Here is a 24,695-nt window from a genome sequence, read left to right as displayed (position 1 = left end):
AGGCGAGCGGCGAGGGAACCATGGAGAACGGTAGGGAAGCGACATCATGCTATCCGACCTCCTCTTGCGGTGGGAGAACGAATACTCCTGTGGTTCCGGCTGGCTCTGCACCCTCATGAACGGCACACTGTACTCGCTCGATTCGTTATCCTTGGGATGCTCGACCTTTGACCTATATGCCCACCACCTCCACCTGACTTTCGCCTCGGGTGAATCTGTTTGCTCCATCGCCCAGAGGAGATACTCGATGAACTCGAAGGATTTCGGCGTGACTGCCACCGAGGAGTACATCGCCACCCTCTTGCTCTTTCGCATACATTGCCACATGTCCCTCACCGTCCTCGAAATCTCCCACTCATTGTCAAATCAAGTAAGGATCTCCTTCAACCTGGCTAACTTCGTCTGGTCACCGGCGGTGATCTGCCAGTTTCATTGCTGCATCCTCTCCATAGATGTCCTTCTGAGAGATCCGGTGCTAGCTTTGGAAGATGGGAGGAGAGATGGTGGTCTTGCAATGGATAAGATGGAGAGGCGAGATGGTGGTTTGCAATGGAGAATATGGAGAGGTGAGGGGTGGTTTTGCAATGGAGAAGAGGGATAGGCGAGACGGTGGTCTTGCAATGGAGAAGAGGGAGAGGTGAGACGGTGGTTTTCCAATGGAGAAGATGGAGAGGAGAGGGGGTGGTTGTGCAATGGAGAAGAGGAAGAGGAGCGTGCGGCAGCAATTAGGATTGGACGAGAGGGTTGGCGCACTGTGACTGGATCAAAATCAAAATCAATTTACCCTTCAATTAAGAAAGCGACCCCACATTAACTAGTCTCCCTTTTATTCTGGGTCATAATTGACCATGATTTTAACAAATAAAACATATGTTATACGTTACAAAAATAATATTATTTGAAAGTACATTTAGATACGAACCAAAGGATACAATTTTTGGTGACATGCATTCACATTTGCTTGTCAAATAAAGTACGTGGTCAAACTTTGACCAAAAATACGTAAAAAAAAAAATACTTCCAAGACCAGCGCCGCTCCTCTCATGTTCCAATCTAAATCCAGCGTCGCTCCTCTCCTCTTCCATTTCAAAACCACCGCCCCTCCTCTCATGTTCCAATCCAAAACCAGCGCCGCTCCTCTCCCGTTCTGATCCAAAACCAGCATCGCTCCTCTCCTCTTCCATTCAAAAACCACCACCGGCGAGTGAAGGTGTTGTGGAGAAGTAGATCGGTGGAGGAGTACAACCGATACATGAGGATCGCAGACGGCAACCCTGTGAAGCTAGCTAGGATGTTGGAGATACAGTCTTGGTTTGACGACAAGGACCAACTAGCGGCGACGGCAACATCCATGGCGAAATATCGCAACAGAGCAAAAAGGCAGCGATACTCCCGAAGGGAGTCGCGTGGGAGTACATAGAGTTGCTCCTCTGGGCCATGGAGCAAACAGAATCACCGAATCCGATCGTGAGGCAGGGGTGGTGGGAGTATCGATCCAAGATGGAGCATCCACCAGAGATTGAAGGATCGAGCATCTACAAGGTGTCGTTTGTGAGGGTGCTGTGCGAGAGCGAGCTAGTGGCGTCGACTGAACCCAACTGCAAGAGGAGAAAAGCAGTTGGCCCGATGATGCTTCCCCGCCATCCTCTCCCTCGCCATTCACATTGTCTCACGGGGCGGTTGTCTGCCGCCGAGGAATAGGAGGGGACTGCCCCCCCAACCCAATAGTCGGGCAGGTCGTGAATTGTCAGGAGGAGCTTAGGGTTGTCAGTATTTGCAGGTTGTGAATTGTGTTTTCTGTTGTGTATTTTGAGAGTACTTTCGGACATGAATCTCTTTTGAATTTTAGATTTATAGTATTGAGCACATGAAGTATTTTATGAATTCTAGAGATCTATTTTTAGCACTTAAAAATGTAGTTTCATATAAAAGTGCAGACAATGTGATTCTCAGAGAAGAAACTGCAAGTTTCAATTTCAGATAAGAAACTGCACGTTTCAGAGGCAAAGCATTTATATTAACACGCCCTTTTCAAACATGGATAACATCATGTTGGAAGTTTTATTCATGGTCAAAAATGGAACTACCAGCCAGTTAACATCATGCTGATCAACATTCATGCATAGCACATCTTCATATGATGCACAGTAAAAAAGATATGCTATTTTCAAAATGCCCACAGAGTGTCGAGTGTGCGAAAAATAGAAAAAATGAGGGACAAAGTTTTGGCAAGTGTTGGACGTGGTGTGCGTAGATGACAATGGGGACCCACATGTCGATAATGGTAGAGGCAAAAAAATTGAAGATCTTTTCACTACATCAGGTGGAATCGAACCATGGCGGAACAGCGGTCGGGTAATGTCACTTGGCCACTAGGCTAGTTCACTAGTTTCGCTAGAAATAAGGAACAACATCTACCATTACTGTAGCATGCCTTCCTCGTCTCCGGTTCGTTCTCGTCCTCCGCCTTTGTGCGCTCTCCGCAGCGCTGCTGTCTCTCGTTGTGAACATGCTAAGCAAACGAGAGGAATCTGGAGAGGACTATATGTGAAGAGGTGGACAATCGGGACCCGCCAGGTCTATGGCTGTACGCAAGCAAGTGCCTCATTGAAAAAGTACTTCCTCCTAATGCTATGCTGATATTGGGGCCCACGGGTTTGTCAACACAGTTACGTTTTTTAGGTGCTTCAACGTAGTTACTAAAGAAGATAAATTTACAACGAAGCCGGGGAGCCGGTAGGTATCATTTATTATCAGTGGGCCAGCAAGTATCAGTTGGGTTGTGGGTTGCCCCGTCTAGGCTTCTTTTCTAACATGCGCAACCCACGACATGTCGGTTTGTATTTTCTTAAGGGTCGTGTTGTATCGACCGACCTCTGATCCTAGGTTTTATTTTTCCTGAAATATCCGCGACCCAACTTATGTATTATTTTGAAGAAAACACAGAGGTCTGTTCTATTTTCTATATAAGAATAGGAACGCCAGGTCTAACTTATGTTTCCCTTCTAACTATATTATATATATTTATATTATTTTATATGTTATTATATATTATTTTTATTGTCATCATATATTTAACATATACTTACATATATAAGAATGCAATATCCCACGTCTTATTAACTTATAAAAATAATTTTTTAACAATAAAATCCTGGAATTTTTTATATTAAGGCAACGAAAATCCTCGTGATTATGTACAAAAGCTTGGTAAGGTTTAAGGACCAATGTAATAATAAAGCACTTATTATTTAAATATATTTATAACAAAATGTTCAGCCCTTGTTTATTTGTTGATACCATTGCTGCACCAACCCAACATTATAACTAGAACCAACTTAGCAAATCGTTTATTTCGAGAAAGTGCAAATGAGTTGTAATTGTTTAGGAAAAAATAAATGGGCCGCATGGACGCTACATTATTTGTTCAGCCAGCCCAGCAAATTCATGTATTTCGAGAAAGTGAAAATGGTTGTAATTTTTAAAAAATGGACCGCATGGACGTTACATTATTTATTCACCCAGCCCAGCAAATGGACTGTAATTCGCAAAAAAAGATCAAATAGACTGTAAATTCTAAAAAAAATTGGTTGAATATGTGCCACATTTTTTGAGGCTGAAATATGGGCCAATAGGTCAAAGCCAACGCAAGACGTTGTCAACTTAGTCAATAAATTATTCTGACATTGATAGTCGTTGGATTTACATCCAACAAGCAACATCCATCTTCAATATCTCGTCTTCTTCCTCCAGCGCCGCCAGGATCACCTGCTCCTGCCTCCTGCTGCTAGCAGCTCTGCTTAGCACGCTTCGCTGTGAAGCGCTACCCCACCGCCATTCAGGCCATCCCTCCACCCCTCCACACCTCCTGTTCTTCTCCACCGACTGCCGAACCACGCCGCACCAGAACCAGTTAAGCCTCTTACAACTCTCCGTCTGCGACTCCACTCCCGCGTCTTCCCATCTCCGGCTCGTTGTTGTCTGGGGCCTCGCCGTCGTCCAACACCTTGGATGCGCTCAGCGCGGCATGGTCAACGTGGTCAACAAACGAGAGTCGTCGGAAGAGGATTGTACGTGGAGAGGCTAACAGTGGGGACACACCAAGTCCATGGACGCACGCATGCAACCGCCTCCTTATTACGCGAAAATAAAATTATTCCTCCCCCTGAAAGCTGGGACCCAGCACGTATATCTTCGCACGGAAGGAAGTGCCTCCTTATTCCTGCCACTGACAGCTGGGACTCACCAGCTACATCTTCGCACACAAGGAAGTGTGTCCATATTACAAAAAAATGATTCTTCCTCCTGACAGCTGGGACCCATCAGCTATATCTTCGCACCCAAGGAAGTGTCTCCTTATCCTCCCTGACAGTTGGGACCCACCCGGTCGACCCATACGTAGGGTTGTCTGTCTGGTCGCGAACATGTGCGTTCATACTGGTTGATCGGTCTCTCTGCAGCGATGAACTGTGATCGAGTAAGGAGCAACACGTGTCGTAGTAGAGGCGCGGACGTAGAATGTCACGCAGTCCCTTCTATATCATGTACATGTACGTACAACCATGCTGCAAAAAAGTAAATACGGCTACGTACGTACATATGGGCGGGGTCTCGAACGCGTACAACGACGGTGTCCTGTTCATCGGCAGCCAACCGCCTGGGTCGGGACAGAGAAACTGTGTTGTGTTCATCGAGAGGCAACGAAATGCATCATGTTCATCGGGAGCCAACCGGCTTGGACGGAACAACCAAAACGAGGTCTAGTGTACTGCAGAACGGAGGAAACGGCCTTCTGTTCGACTGCCTACGATCGAAACGGGACCCTGTTCACCTGGAGGGGTCTAGCATACCGCAAAATGGAGGAAACGGACTTCTCTTCGACCTCCTATGGTCGAAACGGGGTCCTGTTGATCGGGAGGGGTGTGGCGTACCGCAAAATGGAGGAAACGGACTTCTCTTCGACCTCCTACGGTCGAGACATGGGTCCTGTTCATTGGGAGGGGTGTGATGTACCACAAAACGGGACTCCACGGGCTACTATTCATCCATCGTCTACTTCCTCGCTCTAGCCTCCACGGGCTACTGTTCATCCACCGTCGACCTCCTCCAGCCTCCACCTGCGACTGTTCATCCACGACGTCTCCCTCCTACCTCCACCAGCTACTGTTCATCCATGGGCTCCTGTTCATCCAGCCTCCACCGGCTACTGTTCAACCTGCCCTCCACCAGCTACTGTTCAACCAGCCCTCCAAGGGGTCCTGTTCATCCACCCCCAACCGGCTCGATCGGAGTCCTGTTCATCCAGCGGCAACGGCCTCTACTACCATGGGGTCCTGTACATCTAGCCCCCACCGGGAACTGTTCATCCAACCCCCAACAACGCTCACTGTTCATCAAGAGGTAGCAGGTTCGATCGGCTTCAGTTAGCAGCAGTAGCGAAGGAGTCGCTCAATCGGGTTCAGTTAACAGCCAGGGATCGATCGATCGATCGGGTTCAGTAACGCGTAGCCACTGCAATCGCTCGGGTTCAGTAGGCGAACGTCTCGCTCGGGTTTAGTTAGAGCCCAATGCCTCGCACCCACGCATGTACGTGTACGAGAGAAACGCGTAATCCCTCCATGCATCGCTCGGCCCCGGCCACCCACCGTAACCGGGAACTCCCCGATATTTTCCTCGTCCTCGCTTCTACCACGGTTTTTTCGGTCATGGACGGCTGAAAGAATGTCATGCAGCTGCGTCTCCGACCCGCCCAAGACGAAAAGCCCATTTTCCTGTCATGATTTTTTGTCATAGAAGTAGGAGACCACCACATCTACGATGATACCGGGTTTTGTCACAATTAGCGTCATAGAAGTGTCATAAGCATGACAGAAAAATCGTTCGGCCCAAAATGTCACGGATGTGTCTTTTTTTATAGTGCTAAGGCTCCTGCCGGTTGTTGATATTACAAAACATGATCATCTCATACAATAACGTATATCACATCACGTCTTGACCATATCACATCACAACATACCCTGCAAAAACAGGTTAGATGTCATCTACTTTGTTTTTGCAAGTTTTACGTGGCTGCTATGGGCAACTAGCAAGAATCGTTCTTACCTATGCAAAACCACAACGGTGATTTATCAAGTTTGTTGTTTTAACCTTGTTCAAGGACAGGCCGTAGTCAATTTCGGTTCAACTAAAGTAGGTGAAACAGACACCCGCCAGCCACCTTTATGCAAAACAAGTTGCATGTCAGTCGGTGGAACCGATCTCATGTGCATGGACATGTAAGGTTGGTCCGGGCCGCTTCATTCCACAATAACGCCAAATCAAAATAAGACGTTGGTGGTAAGCAGTATGACCATCACCGCCCCAACTTCTTTGTGTTCTACTCGTGCATATCATCTACGCTTAGACCTGGCACGGATGCCACTATTGGAGAACGTTGCATGGAAAACAAAAAAAATTATACGCACACGCAAGATCTATCCATGAAGATGCATAGCTACGAGAGGGGAGAGTGTGTCTAAGTACCCTCGTAGACCATAAAGCGGAAGCGTTTATCAACACGGTTGATGTAGTCGTACACCTTCACGATCCGCTCGATCAAGTACCGAACGTACGACACCTCCACGTTCATCACACCTTCAGCTCGATGACGTCCTCGCCTTCTTGAACCAACAAGACGGGCGAAGTAGTGGATGAGTTCCAGCAACACGACGGCGTGGTGACAATGGTGATGCAACTATCTCCGCAGGGCTTCGCCGAGCACTACGAAAATATGATCGAGGATGAACTAGAGGGAGAGAGGTGTCGCACACGGCTAGGGAATCGTGGTGTATCTTGCCCCTCTCCCTCCACGCACATATATATAGGTAGGGGGAGGAGGGGAGGAAGCCTAGGGCTTCCCCAAGGGGTCGGAGGCCACCTTGGGCTCCTACCCTTAGCTGCACCCCCCTTCCTTATTGGGGGTGCGGGAGGAAGGCGGGAGGGGGTGCCCCCTTTTCCTTTCTCTCTTGAGAAGGGGAAGGGAGGAGGGGATAGCCCTGCCCCCTTTCCTTTCCTAGGGCCGGAGGCCTAGAGGTGGGGCGCGCCAACCTCTTGTGGGCTGGTGTGCTCCCCTCTTTTGGCCCATATGGCCCAATAACCTCCTGGGGCCTCCCAGAACCCCTTCCAGTGATCCGATGACTACCCGATACATCCCGAAACCTTCCCGGTGACCAAATAGCATCGTTCTATATATCAATCTGTACCTCCGACCATACCGGAGCTCCTCGTCATGTCTGTGATCTCATCCAGGACTCCAAACAACATTCGGTCATCAACTCATGGAACTTATATAATACTATATCGTCAACGAATGTTAAGCGTGCGGACCCTACGGGTTTGAGACGCCTCTCCGGTCAATAGTCAATAGCGAAACCTGGATGCCCATGTCGGTTCCTACATATTCTACGAAGATCTTTGCCGGTCGAACCTTTATGACAACGTACGTAATTCCCTTTGTCTGTCGGTATGTTACTTACCCGAGATTTGATCGTCGGTATCTTCATACCTAGTTCAATCTCGTTACCGGCAAGTCTCTTTACTCGTGTCGTAATACATCATCTCATAACTAACTCCTTAGTCACTTTGCTTGCAAGCAACTTGGTGATGTGTACTACTGAGAGGGCCCAGAGATACCTCTCCGATACACAGAGTGACAAATCCCAATCTCGATCCATGCCAACTCAACAGACACCTTCGGAGATACCTGTAGAGCATCTTTATAATCACCTAGTTACATTGTGATGTTTGATAACACAGAAGGTATTCCTCCGGTATTCAAGAGTGGCATGATCTCATGGTCGAATAAATATGTATTTGACATTAGGAAAGAAGTAGCAATAAACTAAACAATCATATGCTAAGCTAAAGGAGGGTCTTGTCCATCACATCATTCTCCTAATGATGTGATCTCGTTATCAAGTGACAGCACATGTCCATGGTTAGGAAACCTTAACCATCTTTGATCAACGAGCTAGTCTAGTAGAGCTCACTAGGGACACGGTATTTGTTTATGTATCCACACATGTATTTAAGTTTCCGATCAATACAATTCTAGCATGAATAATAAACCTTTATCATGAATCAGGAAATATAATAATAAAAACTTTCTTATTGCCTCTAGGGCATATTTCGATCACGGTCATCTCGTGTGTGAATGTCGCAAACCATGCGTCCTCTAAGGTCTTTGACATGCCTTCTCATGCTGCCAGTCCTCAGTAATGTTCATCGTCCTGCTCCAGCTTCATGTGAAGGTCCGATAAAATTTTCGCTCCCCTCCAAGGCGCTTTGCCATGGGTCTTGGGTGTCTGTCGTCTCTACTACCATTGGCTCAATAACTTTGTCCAATGTGATGTGGTAGTCCTCTATGGCTGATCAGACAATGCTACTGCAGGGTTGGCTGGCGTGGGTTGGGAGTTTTCTGGAGCGAGCGGAGGCTAATGTGAGCAGTCTCTCCCTTGCGCCAGCTATGCCACAGACCACTCTGGCGTCACGCTCTCCTAGTGTGGCCGATGTTAGCTCCACAAAGGAAGAGGGGAAATAGCTATATGGATGTTTCTCCCCTCGTGTTGGGGACAACCCATCGTCATCGTCGACGATGTCTCTTGTGTTGCCTGCCACTGAGGGAGAGTCCATCAGCGTGCTCAAGGTTCTGGTGCTGCAGGTCATGCCTGAGTTATGGGAACTTTGCCTGAACCTTGCTTCACCTTTTTCTGTGGAGCATTTGGAGGTGAACTCACCGGTGACCTCAGGGACATGTTTCGCCTATGTCATGTGCGCACCTGAAGGTGTCTGAGTCCATTGAGTCGCTGGTTCATGTGGTCGATGATGTTGTGTTGGTGGTTCCTATGGTTGGAGATGTCATGTCGGTGGTTCCTCTGGTTGTGGATGTCAATGCGGCCAATATGTTGATGTCGGCTCCTAGGAGCCTCTTGGTTGACGACATCAACACAAAGAAATTCAATGAGTGTTATGATTTCCCTGAGAAATGGGTAGCTGATCAGCCTGGATCTGGCAAGACAAGTAAGTGTTGTCCGAAAGAGAAGCCAAGCAAGAAGAAATCAAAGAGGAACAAAAGTGAGAAGAGTGGCAACATTCGAAAGGTGTCCATGATTTCATGATGGAGGGTTCCCAGTTTTTGCAGTTGTTTGGTGTGCTCATCAGGAGTTTCATTGTGTTGTGCAAGTGTCGTGTGTTGCGGTTGTTGTTTTGTTTGAAGGGCCGTCTGAGTGGTATTGGTGTTTTGTAATTGGTGAGTGATAGGCGTCGGCGCGCCGGCCGAAACTTTCGGCCGGTCTGCCTAGAGCAGTTCAATCTGTACATGCACACCCATTAGATCAATCCCCTTTTCTCAAAAAAAAGTCACATCAATACCCCTTCCCTTCCTTCGTCAACCTCCTGCATGGGAAAAAGGAAGAGGGCGAGAACGCCACCTCCACCCGCGCCAACCGCCTCGCCTCATCTTCCGGTTGCAGCACCGCCGCGTCAGCCACCGCCTCGCCTCGCCTCATCTTCCCGTTGCAGCGCCACCGCATGCGCCGCCGTGCTGCCGGCCTGACGCCTCTCGTTGTGCGGCCGTTGGGATTGCAGCGCGGTTACCCGCGAAGATTCAACGTCTGCCGTTTGTAGCTCTTCGTCGGTTGGTTCCAACATGTGGGCGTCGTTGTTGCAGCAGCCCCTGCCGTCGCCGTCTCAGCTCGCCACCGAAACCGGCTTCCACCACCGTGTTCATCAAAAAGAGCTTCAACAACGAAAAAGGGGTTTCGCTGGTAGTAGCAAAAACCAAAAAACGTCCCAGCAAAAAAATATCACGGTTCCAGCAAAAATGCGCCCTCGCCGATGGTCGCAAACAAAACAAATCTCGCCGGTTCCAGCTCGGCCGCAGCTGGTTGTAACAAAATCGATTGTTGGTTCCAGCAAAAAAAACCTATGCAGCAAAACACATAGCAGCAGTCGTCCGTTGCCGCCCCAGATCCTAGCCTATGTAGCAAAATCAAATTCCGGATCCAGCAAAAGTCGAAAGCGGTTCCAGCCAAAACTTGATGTAGCAAAAAAACATGCGACGACAGCACCACCATCCTCTTCAATTGCAGTAACATCGAACGCTGGTTCTAGAAAAAAATTAAAAGTGGTTCCAGCAAAAAATCATGGCGGCCACCGCCATCGCCGACCACCACCAACCTTGCCGGTTGAAGCAATTCCTCCGGTCGGTTCCAGCACCGCAACTCATAGGTTGCAGCACGTCCCCCCGCGGTACCGCCGGTCCCAGCATTTGTCGCTGCTGGATGCAATAGCCTCCGCCGCAGACGGGCCGCTCCACTGCTGGTAAGCTGCTGCTCATAGTAGTGCGCGACACCATGGCCCCGTAGCAGCGCGCAGCGCGTCCCGTCGTCGATTGACCACCATGCGGCCGATCCGGCTTGTGCAGCCATGGAATCGAGGTGGTTGTCGCCCCCAGAGGACGAGCATCAAGCTCGTCGCTCGTCGCCTCCATAGAGCACGACAATCAGTGATCTCATGCGCGACCCCTGTATGGGTGCTCAAGCGCAGTCGGATGTGGGGATGAGGCTGTAAGGCGCACGAGATCGAGGGATGGCCATGGCAGAAGGAGGGAGGAAAAGGGGATGTAAAGAAGACGATAGTCTCACGCATCAGGGTGGAAGAGATAAGTCACAAAAGTGGGAAAAGAGGTGCTTGGGCCCCACAAGAAGCATGTGTCGTGGGAGGCGACCGGCGCGACGCTTAACCGGTCGTCCGGTGCAAAACGTTTCCCTTTGTAATTTGTGAGTAGTCCGCGTGAGTTATCTGTAACGGTTTTCGTCCGATTTTCTGTAAATTAACTAGGCAACTTTCTTCTTCTTAATTATTAATTGCCTCTGTTTCAATAAATTTTACTCCCTCCGTCCCAAAATATAAGATTTTTTTTGCCCTAGCATAATGGCAAAAACGTTCTTATATTCTAGGACAGAGGGAGTAATAAATAAATAACATTGTGTATGACCCCGTTCATGCACGGGCAACCACAGCCATCTCGTAAGAGGGAGAAGAAATTTCTTGAGGCGGTTGGTTAACTTGTTTCTGAAATTTCTAAAGGATTGACAAATCTTTGACGAGCCGCCATAGAAAGGTATCCACACCACACGCTTTGGTTTCGGACCTTGTGGATCCTTCCAGCTCCGTTTCCTCCAGGCTCCAGCTGGTACAGCTCTGGAAAGACCGAGCAAAGTTTTGGTTTCTTTTTTTTTAGGCAGCTGCAGGGGTACAAAACCAGCAAAATTCAGCCAAAAACAAATTGGCCAGGAAGCGTACCGTTGGCGTTGGCTTTCTCTATCATCATGAAATCTCTGCCTCTCTACGTGTTGTGTGCGGTGTCCCCACAGACAGGTGGCATCGCAGAAGCATGAGAAACAAACAAAGCAGCGAGGCATCGGAAAAGGACATTCTCCCCCGGCAGGCCGGCACGCTGTGTTTGACTTCACTCCAGCTCCACCCCAGCCAGTCCCCGAAGAGTGAAAGGCGTCTTCGACTCGACTTGCTTCCCCTCCGAGAGACCGACCTGCCCCCAATCCAATCCATACACTTTCCTGCAAAGGGTACGGGGGGATAGCCAGGGCATCGGCTCAGCTCCACGCCAAGAGTAGCAAAGATCTCTGATTTGATTTGAGAGAGGCAAGCATCGAATCAGCCGACAGGAGGAGGTCTCAGTCACCACCCAGCAGCAGCCATGAGTGCCATGAAGTTTTGCCGTGAATGGTATGTTTCCTTGTTTGGGCCCTGGATTTGACCTAGCAGATCCGTCTCATCCTCTCTTTTTTGTTTTTTGGGGGGCGCGGCGCAGCAACAACATCTTGTATCCCAAGGAGGACAGGGACCAGAAGGTGCTCCTCTTCGCCTGCAGGAACTGCGACCACCAGGTCACCACCACTTCTTCTTCTTCTTCTTCTTCCCCGCTCTGTCCATCCAAAGATCCTCTTCTTCACCTCATACCACCTCGTCCTGAAAATTACTGTACAAGATGAGAGGATCAGCAAAACTTGGGTAAATCTGAAAAAAAGAGCATAAACCTTTGGCGTTTTTAACACCAAGCATAACCATTCCAGTAGGAAAAAGGAAGGAAAGACTCAACTAATGTGGCATGCTAAAAAATTGTACGGTCTGTCGGTAGATTAAGGGCTGTTGTGCTGTGCTCAGTCTGAGGAAGAACTGAGCTTGAGCACATTGAACTGAAAGACAAGTGCGCAGCATAGGCTGTCAACTTGCGACACAAGTATTGCCAATTGTTCAGTGCATTGCCAGTTGCTGCTAGGTTCTTGTTTTGACCTTGAAACGTTCTGAGACTGCAGGAGGTTGCAGACAACAACTGTGTCTACCGGAACGTGGTGCACCACAGCGCTGGAGAGTTCACCCAGGTGCTCCAGGACGTCGCCGGCGACCCCACCCTTCCCCGCACCAAGGAAGTCCGGTGTGCCGTCTGTGGCCACGGCGAAGCTGTCTTCTTCCAGGTAAAATTGATAGATTCAAGCCCAACACAAACAGTTGACATTGTTCAGAGGTTTAGCTACAATCTTCCTGAACAAGAACCTCACCTTGATTCGGTTGTGTTCTATAGACACTTGACATTATTGCTACAATCTTCCTGAACAAGAACCTCACCTTGATTCTGCTGTGTTCTATAGGCCACCGCGAGAGGTGAGGAGGGGATGACGCTCTTCTTCGTCTGCTGCAACCCGAGCTGCGGTCATCGGTGGAGAGAATGATGTGCCGATCACCCAACCGATGACGGATTCCACCCATGCAACAGTCTGAGAGAGTTGTTTTTTCTTTCTTCCCAAGAGATATTTTCCCCAGTAGCATGAATTGGCTGTATGTTTCAGATGTATTGAGGCGGCATATCATTTTCATAACTCCGTGAGGAAAAAACAACCGAGTCCACCGGGGTAAAATTATCCCTGTGGTCCATTGCATTAATCAAAGGATGCTATGAGGACATTTTTCACTTGGTGGTCTGTTCCCGTCTGCACTTCTGCAGTAGCTTGAGCAGTAAATTTCAAGAAAACATGTCTCTTTTTTCAAATAAAAAAACGAAGAACGGAACATGTTTTGAATTTTCACTCATGCCAGCAAACGATGAGCTGAGGAACTTCAAATATTTGTTATTTACATCGGCTGTTGTGTTTTAGTTCATCATGGAACTCTTATGTAAATAGTTTTCCAGTGATGACTGAATCAGCTATGTACTAGAACCAATGTTACAACAACCATGAACAGACAGGAAGTGCAGATATCCACCAGAAAGGTAATGATCATTTTAACATCTCCAGGAGGAAAACAATCGAGTACACAAGAGTGAATATCCCCGTGTTCCACTACGTTTATCAGAGAGCGGGGATGTGGACATTTTAACGGGTGACATGTTTCCTTCAGCAGTTTATCTAGGAAATGTATTCTCAGTAAAAAAGACAAAAAATTCCTATGTATAGAAAAAAAAACTGTTTGGATGGATCGTAAGTCATACTGTATTCTCTTTGCCATGGATACATTTCAGGAACCTCACACGGGAGTAGATGGGGCACCCAAATTTGGTATCTCAAGATTCCAGGTTTCTTAATATTCATATAGGGGGGTGGAGCTCATGTGTATTTCCCTCTACTCTAGTTCCTTTTCTAGTATCTCCAGACCTGGATCCTAAAAGTTTGGTGCAACAGAAGACTCTGTATATATTGTTCAAGAACTGAATATCCCATGGTACAATGTGCATGGTTACAACTGCAGTACTGAAAATACTGCTACAACAACCATCTTGATGCTACACAGCAAAAAGTTAATTTCATGGATACAGTCAAAATCTGTGCTAGAACAATAATCCAGTACTCCCTCCGTCCGGAAATACTTGTCGGAGAAATGGATGTATCTAGACATATTTTAGTTCTAGATACATCCAGTTTTATGCATTTCTCCGACAAGTATTTCCGGACGGAAGGAGTACTTGTGATAGCCTATTCAACAAGTACATACGTCCAAGATTCTTCACTAAGAAAGCCATTGTCGAGCTGCAAACAATTGTTAGAATTCTTCCTTTCATGGTTACCGACGAATGCTGCTCTCCTTGAGGACCTCCAAGAGGTGCTTCTGGCAGTTCAATGCTGGTCTTGCTTGAAAATTTCAGCAAAACTGACTGGAGGGCCATGCATCACAATAAGGTCAAGGGAATTTCATCCCATTGTTGAAATAATTTCATTTGCCCATGAAGGGAGAGATGCTCGGAATGTGACGGGCAATCCAGTTACCGGATGCACAAATGATAAGCTCTCTGCATGCAACGCATGACCATCACAGTCCACACCGTTCCACTCGATCACTCCTCCGTACTTCACATCACCTCTGATAGGGAACCCAAGATACTGACAGTGCAGACGAATCTGGTGTGTTCGTCCACTTTGAGGATAGGCTCTAACAAAAACCATGTGGTTCTTCACATCAACATTTGAAGTTTGGTCAGCTGCTTTCTCTTGTACTGTAATCGACTCTATATCATCAATATCAACATTAGATGGTTCTCTGTACTGTCCTTGACCATCTGTCCCTAGCACTTCAAATTTTGTGCTCATGTCCCTTACAGAGGAACCCCCTGGCAGTGTTCGGCCAACATCAGCCATAGCGTACACACGCCAAGCACCATGTTTTGATCGCCCATGACCAGAACATATCTTAATCTTTTCCCATGCTGGTGGGTAACCTACGCAAAGAGCTAGATATGTTTTCTTGACTTTGTGCTCAGTAAAGGCCTTCACAAGCTTCGCTGCAACTTTGTTGCATTTGGTGATGACCATGAGACCACTGGTATCACGATCTAGCCTGTTCGAGAGGTGAAGGTTAGGCTTACTTGAAGGATCCCCTGCAGGTCATGGATAAGAATTTTCTTCAGTTACAAATAGGAGATAGCAAGTCAGTAATAGTAGGAACTATTTTTTAGCGAAAAGCTGTAGGGGAGGCCACAACGGTAACGTATTATTCAGACCAGAAGTATTTACAAGAGGATATGCATGTATTATTCAAGCCAACATTTAAAGGGGAGTCACACACTCCTACTACATTCTGTACAAAAGAAGGAAAAATGTCCCTTTTGAATATGAAAGACCAAAGGCCTAAACTATGATTACATCTTAAGGATTTTAGAGTTTATCTGCTTCCAAATATTCCAGGCAGCTATAACAAAGACCTCCACGAAGAAAGGATTGTTGAAGGATGAACTGGCCATAATGACTTCGTTTTCCACCACAAGTTCCAGAAATCTTTGTTGAAGCAACAGTTCCAGAAGAGACGATCCCTGTTCTCAAGCTGGCCATTATTGCAGAGAATGCAACTTTTCACCTTTGAAGCATCTTTAGTATCGAGTCTATCATTCAGAAGTAACCAAGCAAATGCCTTCAGATTAGAAGAACAGTTAGAATTCCAGATCAAGTTTCAGGAAATTGGGGCCTGAATATGGTCAAAGGAAAGCTTATATATTTAGGAAGCATTATATTCATTGAAAGCTCCATGTTGGTTCCTGTATTATTTGGATGGTGAACTCAATACTCAGGTCACAATCTTTTTTTATTTGTGAAGGCTATTTTAACAGCACTGTAATATTGTGAATTCTAACATTATATCAGGAATTAAAATATGGAATGTTTACTTGAAGTCAAAATATACATCACAATAAGTAATGTCCATGTTACTCCTAACATGGCTTAAGTTGCTATCAGAAGTTTGCTCAAAAGAAATATTCCTATCAGGACTTGCTAACTAGTGGGAGAACACATTTGATCATCTCACAATTCCTTTTTCAAGATACGATGGTGTGACTACTATTTCGTGCAAGAATACTAGTGTTATGGCGCTGCTAGAAGGAGGGCGCGAGAGGGCCGGCCGGGGGCCTTTTGCCCACGGCCAGGCAAGAGGGAAGGGATTTCCTTCTTAATTCTTGCTTGATTAGATTGATACATCTCCTCTCTTTATATAGAGAGGTTTACTTGACTCCCAAGCAAGGCTTACTTGACCCCTAAGCAAGCGACCCTTATCTCTGATTAACCCTAAGACTAACGGGCTATACCGCCAGCCCAGGCCCATTAGGCCCATTACGTACTCTAACACTACACCCCACCTGGACATGCAGCTTGTCCTCGAGCTGCAGCCTAACCAACTTATAACCATGACTCGACGCAACACAAACCTAACACCTAAAAACAAGCCTTTTACATCTCGGATTGTGTTATTACTCTCAACCTGAAATAGACTGGGACGCTTTATTCTGGACGTGCACGTGTACAGCCACCAGCCACCTGGATCCCATGGACACCACCTGGACAAAAGGAGTGCATGTGTATGGCTGTTGGTCTACACTGCACAGGGAAGAGTGGAGGGCTTGTGATGGAGAATGACAAGGAGGGGTGCGCCCCCCAACCGCCGATGTCACAGATTTTGAGGTCACTGCCCGCGGGGAAAACAACATGCCCGCCTCCCGTGGGGGAAACCGCATGCCCAAGATCCCCGACACAGCAGGACGAGGTCGAGGTCCTTTGCACAACAAAGGGCAACTTGGAGGAGCGGCAGCTGCAGACCATGCATCTCCCGCACACGCCGACGCGCTAGGAGGCCACGCACAGCAGCCTGCAGCCTCACCGCTGCCGACACGTGGCGGGTAGCGATCCAAGACGGAAGCGGTGACGGCGACGGCGGGGACTTGATCTGCTGGATGTGGACGCCCTGGGATGGCGGCGGCGCTGATGGGAACGAGGTCGTCGCAGTCCCGTCGTAGGGCATCCCATACTGGGCGGCGGAGCTAACCGGCGGTGGCTGCTGCAGTTGCAGCGGCTGCTGTGGTGTCGCGCCGGGCACGGCGGCGGCTGCCACTGCAGCCAGGGCTGGGCGATGGTGGCGATGGATGGCAGCTGCAGCGGCCCGGCGAGCGCGGCGAAGGCTGCCTGGTGCGGCGGCTGCCACGGCAGCCACGGCGTCGCGGGGGCGACGTTGGGCGGCGCAGCCGGGTGCGGCCTGTAGGACCCGGCCAAGAACAGGTGGATCTCCTGGACTGCCTGGGTTAGGTCCCGCAGCACCCCGAACACCTCTTCCGGGGTGAGGACGGCGGGGGCGGGCGCGACGGAGGATCCCGGCGCGGACAGGAGCGAGGCGATGGTCGTGGTGGTCGCTGGAGGCGACGAGGTGACCGGCAGCAGAAGAGACGGGCTTGGCGGCGGTGAAGACATGATCGAACCGAAGCTAGCTGATACCAAATTGTTATGGCGCTGCTAGAAGGAGGGCGCGAGAGGGCCGGCCGGCCGGGGGCCTTTTGCCCACGGCCAGGCAAGAGGGAAGGGATTTCCTTCTTAATTCTTGCTTGATTAGATTGATACATCTCCTCTCTTTATATAGAGAGGTTTACTTGACTCCCAAGCAAGGCTTACTTGACCCCTAAGCAAGCGACCCTTATCTCTGATTAACCCTAAGACTAACGGGCTATACCGCCAGCCCAGGCCCATTAGGCCCATTACGTACTCTAACCTATGTTTTTAAGGCGGTAAGGCGATCTAAGGCGCTGGGGGGCGCCTTATCGCCTAGGCGACGCCTAAGCGCCTAAGGCGGACGCCTAAGCGCCTAAGGCGGGCATATTTGTAAGGCGCTGGCGGGGCGCCTTATCGCCTAAGCGTCCAAGGCGGGACGCCTTAAAAACAGAGACTCTAACAACTAGTATGCACAGTTACACATAAAATTTTCAAATGGGAAAATGTGGTCAATCTATCCAATGTGCATTTGATGGAAAATGGTAATTTAATCTACACATATTAGATTGTGCTGGCTTTCTTTGTAGAATCAATTGGTCTGCCAAGTACCCATAGCTTCTTAGAGTCCTGTGGAATGACAGAACTCTGAAAACCCTTCTGCTTCTTCATCTGCTCAAGTTCACATTTGTACATGTGTTGCCATATGTAAAATATAGATATATACTACCGCCCCCCCCCCCCTCCGTCCCTCCGTCCCTCCCTCCCTGATGGGCATCGATGGCCTGGCTGGCCCTGCACTTTAATTTTCATTTTTTGCTTCAGTTTCAGTTTTGGCTTTGTCCTTTCTTGTTTGGCTAGCCTAGGGTGTCTCGGGTACTTTTGCTTTAGTTTTAGTTTCTAATATACAAAACGACTCATATTTAGGTGTGTGTTTATAAACATATATGGGAAATGCTAGATGGCGTAGTTTCTTATTTCATTGTTCAAATCTATTCCCTCCGTCCCATAATATAAGAGCATTTTTTACACTAGTGGGATGGAGGGAGTACATGATAATAGTATTCTTTTTGCAGTTGCATCAGAATAGTATTTTCAGTTGTGACACCATAGACATGCTGATATGATATAGCATCATGCATCATGCCATAATAGCTGAATGGAACATCCACTCCCAAGTTTCAACTTGTGCAATTGACCTTTCCTGTTCCCAGCAACCATTTCATACTTCACAGATTACTCTTATCTGCATTGATTTAGCTTACAAGCTTAGGTTGCATACGTTATGGACTTACAATAACCCTTGCCCTCATCACACATAAATACACAGTTTATCATCACATGACAGTGCATTTCAGTCTCTGAAAGTAAAATGAGACATATCAATTCCTATTTCCAAACTAAGACCATCTGGGAATATCATGAGAACCGACACAAACCAACAAAGTCCACTTACAAATAGGTAACTCATCGGTATCCCGTATCTCTACAAAGTACAAATGCGATGAACCAGGTCCTAACATCCAGAGATATGCTCTTAGGGTATCAAAAACAGAGTTTCTGATTTCCCAGTATGTGAATTTCCAACCATGTTTGCTCCAATATCTAAACTAAACCAGTTAAAGAAGCAGTACTGTGGCATTACTAAATACCTCATGGGTACAAGCTGCAGTGGTACACAAAGCAGAAAGCAACCAAATCTGAACAGCTATTGAAATTACTAGGCCACGAGCATCTGAGGATTTTGTTGTGTCCTTGCGAACTAATGGCGCGATCTGTCTAGAGCTGTTTGAAGTACCTGAGGAGGCGGTGGAGCAAGGGAGCGCGGAGAGGAGGGCCTCGCAGTAGACGCCGGCGGGCTTGTCCACTACGGCGAGCCACTCGTCCTCGAACACGACGGCGGCGGAGGAGTAGGCACCGGAGCGGGCGGAGGCGGTCATGGCGCGCCGGAGCTCCACGTCCTTGGAGACGGCCGGGTAGGGCGGGGACACCGGGCACGGGTACTCCCCGGTCGCGGCCGCCGACATCACCGCGTCCTGGACGCTTGCTCCCGCAGCGGCGACGGCGAGGCGGCGCGCGCGTGGCGGCGTCAGGGCTCGTGGCGGGGAGACGGCCCGAGGCGAGAGCAGAGGGAGGAGGAGGGGCAGTCTCGTCATTTGGTCCGCAGAGGAGACCGATTCCAATTAAAGACACGATACTTGCCTTGTTCGCTTCCCCTCTCCCCCGCGGAAGAAACCCAACCCTAGCCTCCGAGGTCGAGTCTCCGGCGACCCTTCGGCAGCACCGCGAGCCTCTCCTGGAGCTGTCCCGCTGCAAATCGGAAGCGCGAGCGTTGAGGAGGAGGAGGTGTTGGTCGGCGATTTACTGATTTTGGGAAGCGGAGGAGGATGGGGTCGTCGTCCAAGGTGGTGCGGCCGGAGGAGGTGCTGGAGTCGCTGAAGAACGACGGCACCGTCGACGCGCTCCGCATGAAGATCATCGCCCAGCTCAAGGCCGACGTATGCTTCCAGCTCGCTTCTCCCCCACATCCTTCCTCTTTCCAATCCTCTTCTCGCTCCTGCTTGTGAGTTTGCTCTCAGTGGCTAGGCAGCACCGCAGCGGCGAGATCCCATGTAGTTTGGTCGCTGATGGGAAAGTGGCGGCTGGAGCGGAGAACAATAGAGTCGTCACCATGGCCATGGCTATGGATTTTTTTTCCTTCCGAGCATTTGTACTGCTGGTGTGCGTGAAAATAAAAGGAACTGAAGCTTTAGGTGTTAATTCTGCATTTTGCCACTGCCATAGCACGCTTTCTTTTCATTTGAAAAAGAAATCATTTCTCACTCGGAAGCATATTATGGTTGCAATGTCTTTTTCCCCTCATCATAAGGGAATTTTAGCGTGGCAGGATAAATTCTGAACAATGTAGCTATGTTATAGACATGTGTTTCTCATCACAGTTTCCTTGCATTGCTTTTACCAAGATTGGCTTGATCAATGGAATGGTTTAGTTGGCTTATCGGGACTAAACCTTCTCATATCGGATTTCCATAGGAGGACATGAAGAAAAATACTATGATGATGGTGGAGCAAAGCAAAGTTCTGAAGACTCCTGGAGCTGAGAAAAAGACCAAGAGGGAGCTGTTTGATGCTCTTAGACAAGAATTGGAGTAAGTACTATTGGTTTGTGTATAATTTACTGACGCAATGTGGCATAGAGCAAACATGATATGCTCAATAATAAATTTACAACATATTGTTTGGTTTGAATTTGTTTTTTAGCATATACACAGCTTTCTATGTACAGTATTCCTTCTGGATGCTAAGTAGAAAGAAAGAGAGAACTATTATGTGAATTTGACTTTGACTTTTTGAGCGCACACAATACTCCATGACGACACATTTCCTTATCATATTTTTGCTAACCACTGTTTGTTCTGAAAGTACTGCAGTCATCTAGCTCCCGATAATATGATGTAATAGTAGTGAAATAAGGTTCAGAAAGTGCTCGGTGTAAATTCCTAGTTTTATCATTGCCTAGTGCCTATATTGCCTATGCGTGCCGCCTACTTAATTGAGCGCATAGGGTCAAGGCTCCCAGTTCTGTCATCGCCTAGCGCGTAGGCACACTTAAGCACACGCGTGGTTTTCTTAACCTTGGGAATATACAGGTTAATATTTGGTATTCTGGCACTGCTGGAAGTTTAACTTGCACGTTGTGCATTTTGTTTGGACACAGTTGTAACTTTGCATCTCAGACGATTCGTGCCTTTGGTACTTTACTGCACTTTACCAGCGTTTTGAGTTTTTTTTAGAACTTGGATAGTTTTGTTTTATATCGTCGCCTGAAGCAGAAGAAATAATATATCTAACCTGTAAACCAGTGCTAACTCATTTGTTCGAATGCAGAACTCCGGTTCTTGAGAAAGCCTCAAAGGCAGTTTGGGAGCTGATACTCGACAATGGTGGACTAGGGAAAGAGATCACCGAGACAGTTGAGAAAGTCTTCTGCCGGCTCAGCGGAATTGATGTGATGCCACCTCCAGCTTCAACATCCGGTGCTCCTCAAGAGAAACAGACAAATATGGCTGTAGAGGAGGGTCAGAAGGATATGGAAATGGATGCCTCTGAACCATCGTCTTCCTCAAGGAAGAGGCCTTTCAGTGACATCAGTGTGAAAGCAGCAGGTGCTATACCAAACGGTGGCGCTACATACCAGCATGACGATCACGAGGACAGGAACTAGGAGATCTGGTATCGTTCTTCCTTTTGTTGTGTTTTTCAGTTATTGCAGGGTAAATTAGCTGTTGTGTTTTCATGGCCAAAAAAGTGTTGAGGTATTGGATATTGATATAGTTCCACAATCTAGGGTTGTACTCCCTCCGTCCGGAAATACTTGTCTTCAAAAGATAAAAAGGGATGTATCTAGACGTATTTTAGTTCGAGATACATCTCTTTTTGTCCATTTTGATGACAAGTATTTTCGGACGGAGGGAGTATGATTTATGCCTGTGGCTTCTTTGTTTATACTACTAGTGAAAAGTTATGTAAGTGGCTGCTATAGGGTGTTTCAACTTTAGAGCCTTAGAGGGGATCTAACTGTGTGTCCTGAATGTAGAACAAATTGGTTGACTACTTCCTGAGAATAAACTTACTCTTGGGTACTTGACACTAAAATATTTGAATTTCATTCTTTGCTTCTTTTGAATTTCTAAGGCGACACTAAAATATTAAATTGCTATTTACAATTTTGTGAAACCATTGAATTGCTATTTAGTAAGTACTTTGATCTAAATGCTCTTATATTTCTTTACGGAGGGAGTACAATTTTGTGAGACTGCTAAGAGCGGAGCCAGGACTAGGCTGAGCGCCTATGATGGCCTTTCCTCAGAAAATAGTTGTTTTTCTTGTTTAATCTACATCTCTATACAAATATAGAAGTTCGAATTGTGATGAGATACTCTAGATCTAAACAATTTAGTTTCGTAACTTGGTCTCTTTGTTACTGCCTCTAGATATAATTCTTGAGTTCATTTTGTATACCTTAAAGTTGTAGGTTTTCTTGCTTAAATAATCTGTAGACTTTACTATGTGTTTGTTCTTGGTGAAATAAAATCGTTCAGGTCATGACATGCATGTTACTGTATTTATTATCTGAAATGGTCAAACGATGTTATGAAGTTTCAAACAAGATTCAGTGATCTACGTACGGACTTGCAGATTCTTTGTGTTGCAATATGTTTGATTTATTAAATGGAGTAATGAAGTTCTTTAATAATAGCTTTTCCTTCCTAATTCACATGTCTACTACCAAGACAAATTAAGCGGAGAGTTATTTCAAAGTAGAAAAAAATACTCTATAGCAAATAGAATTCTTGTATCATTTGTTTCGGTTTTTTTTTTTCGAGAAAACTTCCAATCTATTCATCTTCAATCATGGCAGTACAATGATCACCAGAAATAATAAAAATTAAATCCAAATCTGAAGACCACCTAGCGACGATTACAAGCACTGAAGCGAGCCGAAGATGTGCCGCTGTTATTGCCCCTTCGTCCCCGGAGCTGGGCAAAACTTGTTGTAGTAGACAGTCGGGAAGTTACCGTGCTAAGGCCTCATAGGACCAGCACAGCAGAACAGCAACCGCCGCTGATGAAGAGTAGCGTAGATCGTAAGGATCCAACCTGAAAACACATGAACGTAGACAAACTATGACCAAATCCGAGCAAATCCATCAAGGATAGATCCGTCAGAGACACACCTCTACACGCCCATCGATGATGCTAGACACACCATCGAGACGGGGCGCTAGATGGGAAAAACATTATTCCATCTTCAAGGAGCCGCGCCATCTTGTCTTCCTGAGCAGGACACAAACTCTAACAAAACATGAAAAAACAACTAGGCGAATTATGGCTAAATAAAAGAATTCTTGCTTTCACGGCCATCAAACATTCCAAGACATCTCTTCAAGACTATCCGACTCAGCTCTGCGTAGGCAGAGCCAGGAACTAGATCCGTATCCCATGATCAGTAATCTTACAATTACACAACCACCAGATCCTTTAGGTTTGTTCGATCTATCGATAATTAAGTTAAGTCAATCCAAAAAGAAAAGGAGGTTCATGGCCAAGGGAAAAGATGTTAGAATCAGAGTTATTTTGGAATGCATCAGTTGTGTTCGAAAAGGTGCCAATGAGGAATCGACGGGGATTTTTAGATACAGTACTCAAAAGAATCGCCACAAGCATGATCACCTACTGCAAACTCCAAATATCGTGGTCGGCGTACCTGGTCCTGAACTGCTTTTAATCTAGAATAAGTGGAATCTTCTCGGCACTCTCCTTCATCTTCTGTGGCCCCCTCCTACCGGCAAAGGCCGAGATCCACCGCGTCGCCATGACCCTAAGGCCACCGAAAATGAGGCGGACAGACGGCGGCGCCGAGGGGAGGCAGGGAAACCCTACATTTTTCTTTTTCGTGATCTATTTGTTTCGGTTGTTTCATCTTCATTATTCCCTGCAATGTGTCCCCAAACATGCTGGTCTTATCTTGTCAACGGTGGCTCTCGTCCTAGTGGCAAAGTAGTCCGGGTGTATCCTTGACATGTATTCCTCTGTCCCAAACTTTTTGTCTTAGATACGGATGTATCACACTAAAACGTAACTAGATACATTCGTATTTGGACAAATCTAATACAAGAATTTTGAGACGGAGGAAGTACTGTACAATGGTGTTATATTAGGAGTGTCATGTAGCAACATGTACAATAGTGTTATATTAGGAGTGTCACGTAGCATAAATGCTGAGGTGGAGGTGAGAGAAATCATATGGAAAAGCTGTCTTATTTAAGAGATGATCTCTTAGCACAATATATCTCACAATGTTTTTAGGAATAGTAGTTATTGAAGATAAGGCTAAGAGATATATAACCCTATTGTAGACATATTTATTTTGTCATCTCTAAATTTACATGCAAAGCTTAAGATAAGATTGTCTTATCAACTCCGTCCAAATCGTGTGAAGAAAATCTCAACTTTGGAAGTCCGGGTGTATCCTCTAACTCAATGTAAATCAGGTGAAGAAAATCAAATCTACTGTTCATGGATGAATAGGATAAAATGTGTGGTGCCTAGCTACACTAGAACAGAACTTACATTTCACATGGATATTTGGAGTGGTGATGTAGGAATTAGTCTAAATAAAGGTTGAGCTCGGATAGTCCACGTATATTATGAAAGGTACAGTAGGTGGTTCGTATCAAACACATTTGCGAAAGGTTTTATTGGGGATTCCAACCTACAACTTCTGATGGCATGAGAGTATAAGGAATGCGCATGTATACACCTTAAACTTTCCAAAATACATAAGAAAAATAAATCACATACAAAAATTATACAGTGCGGTGGCCAGGGAGCGCGTGC

At 46.9% G+C, this 24,695-nt stretch overlaps 3 protein-coding genes across 4 annotated transcripts in view; 2 read left to right on the top strand and 1 right to left on the bottom strand.

The window, feature by feature from the left end:
• Positions 1-11,478: 11,478 nt before the first annotated feature.
• LOC119307822 (DNA-directed RNA polymerases II, IV and V subunit 9B) lies at positions 11,479-13,030 on the top strand. The gene is made up of 4 exons (XM_037583912.1): positions 11,479-11,787; positions 11,873-11,948; positions 12,378-12,536; positions 12,711-13,030. Exons 1-4 carry the CDS (start codon positions 11,759-11,761, stop codon positions 12,789-12,791), a joined length of 345 nt encoding a protein of 114 aa, XP_037439809.1. The 5' UTR covers positions 11,479-11,758; the 3' UTR covers positions 12,792-13,030.
• Positions 13,031-13,750: 720 nt separating this feature from the next.
• Positions 13,751-19,566, bottom strand: LOC119307819 (RNA pseudouridine synthase 1-like). Its single transcript, XM_037583910.1, has 2 exons — positions 19,093-19,566; positions 13,751-14,929 (listed from the first exon to the last, which is right to left on the bottom strand). Exons 1-2 carry the CDS (start codon positions 19,448-19,450, stop codon positions 14,247-14,249), a joined length of 1,041 nt encoding a protein of 346 aa, XP_037439807.1. The 5' UTR covers positions 19,451-19,566; the 3' UTR covers positions 13,751-14,246.
• LOC119307820 overlaps positions 19,509-24,695 on the top strand; it is an 11,459-nt gene continuing 6,272 nt past the window's right edge. Inside the window, exons 1-3 of one of the 2 annotated variants that reach the window (XR_005149580.1) lie at positions 19,509-19,792; positions 20,328-20,443; positions 21,183-21,527. Coding sequence is in view for 1 of the 2 variants with exons in the window: in XM_037583911.1 (XP_037439808.1) it covers positions 19,682-19,792; positions 20,328-20,443; positions 21,183-21,519 (564 nt within the window). In the remaining variant the exon portion in view is untranslated. The remainder of the gene's footprint in view (positions 19,793-20,327; positions 20,444-21,182; positions 21,528-24,695) is intronic. The other variant, XM_037583911.1, reaches the window with a different exon arrangement.

Source organism: Triticum dicoccoides, chromosome 5B (genome assembly GCF_002162155.2).
Source record: "Triticum dicoccoides isolate Atlit2015 ecotype Zavitan chromosome 5B, WEW_v2.0, whole genome shotgun sequence".
NCBI lineage: Eukaryota > Viridiplantae > Streptophyta > Magnoliopsida > Poales > Poaceae > Triticum > Triticum dicoccoides.
The sequence above is the reverse complement of the archived record's forward strand: the minus strand, read 5'-3'. Positions and strand labels throughout refer to the sequence as shown.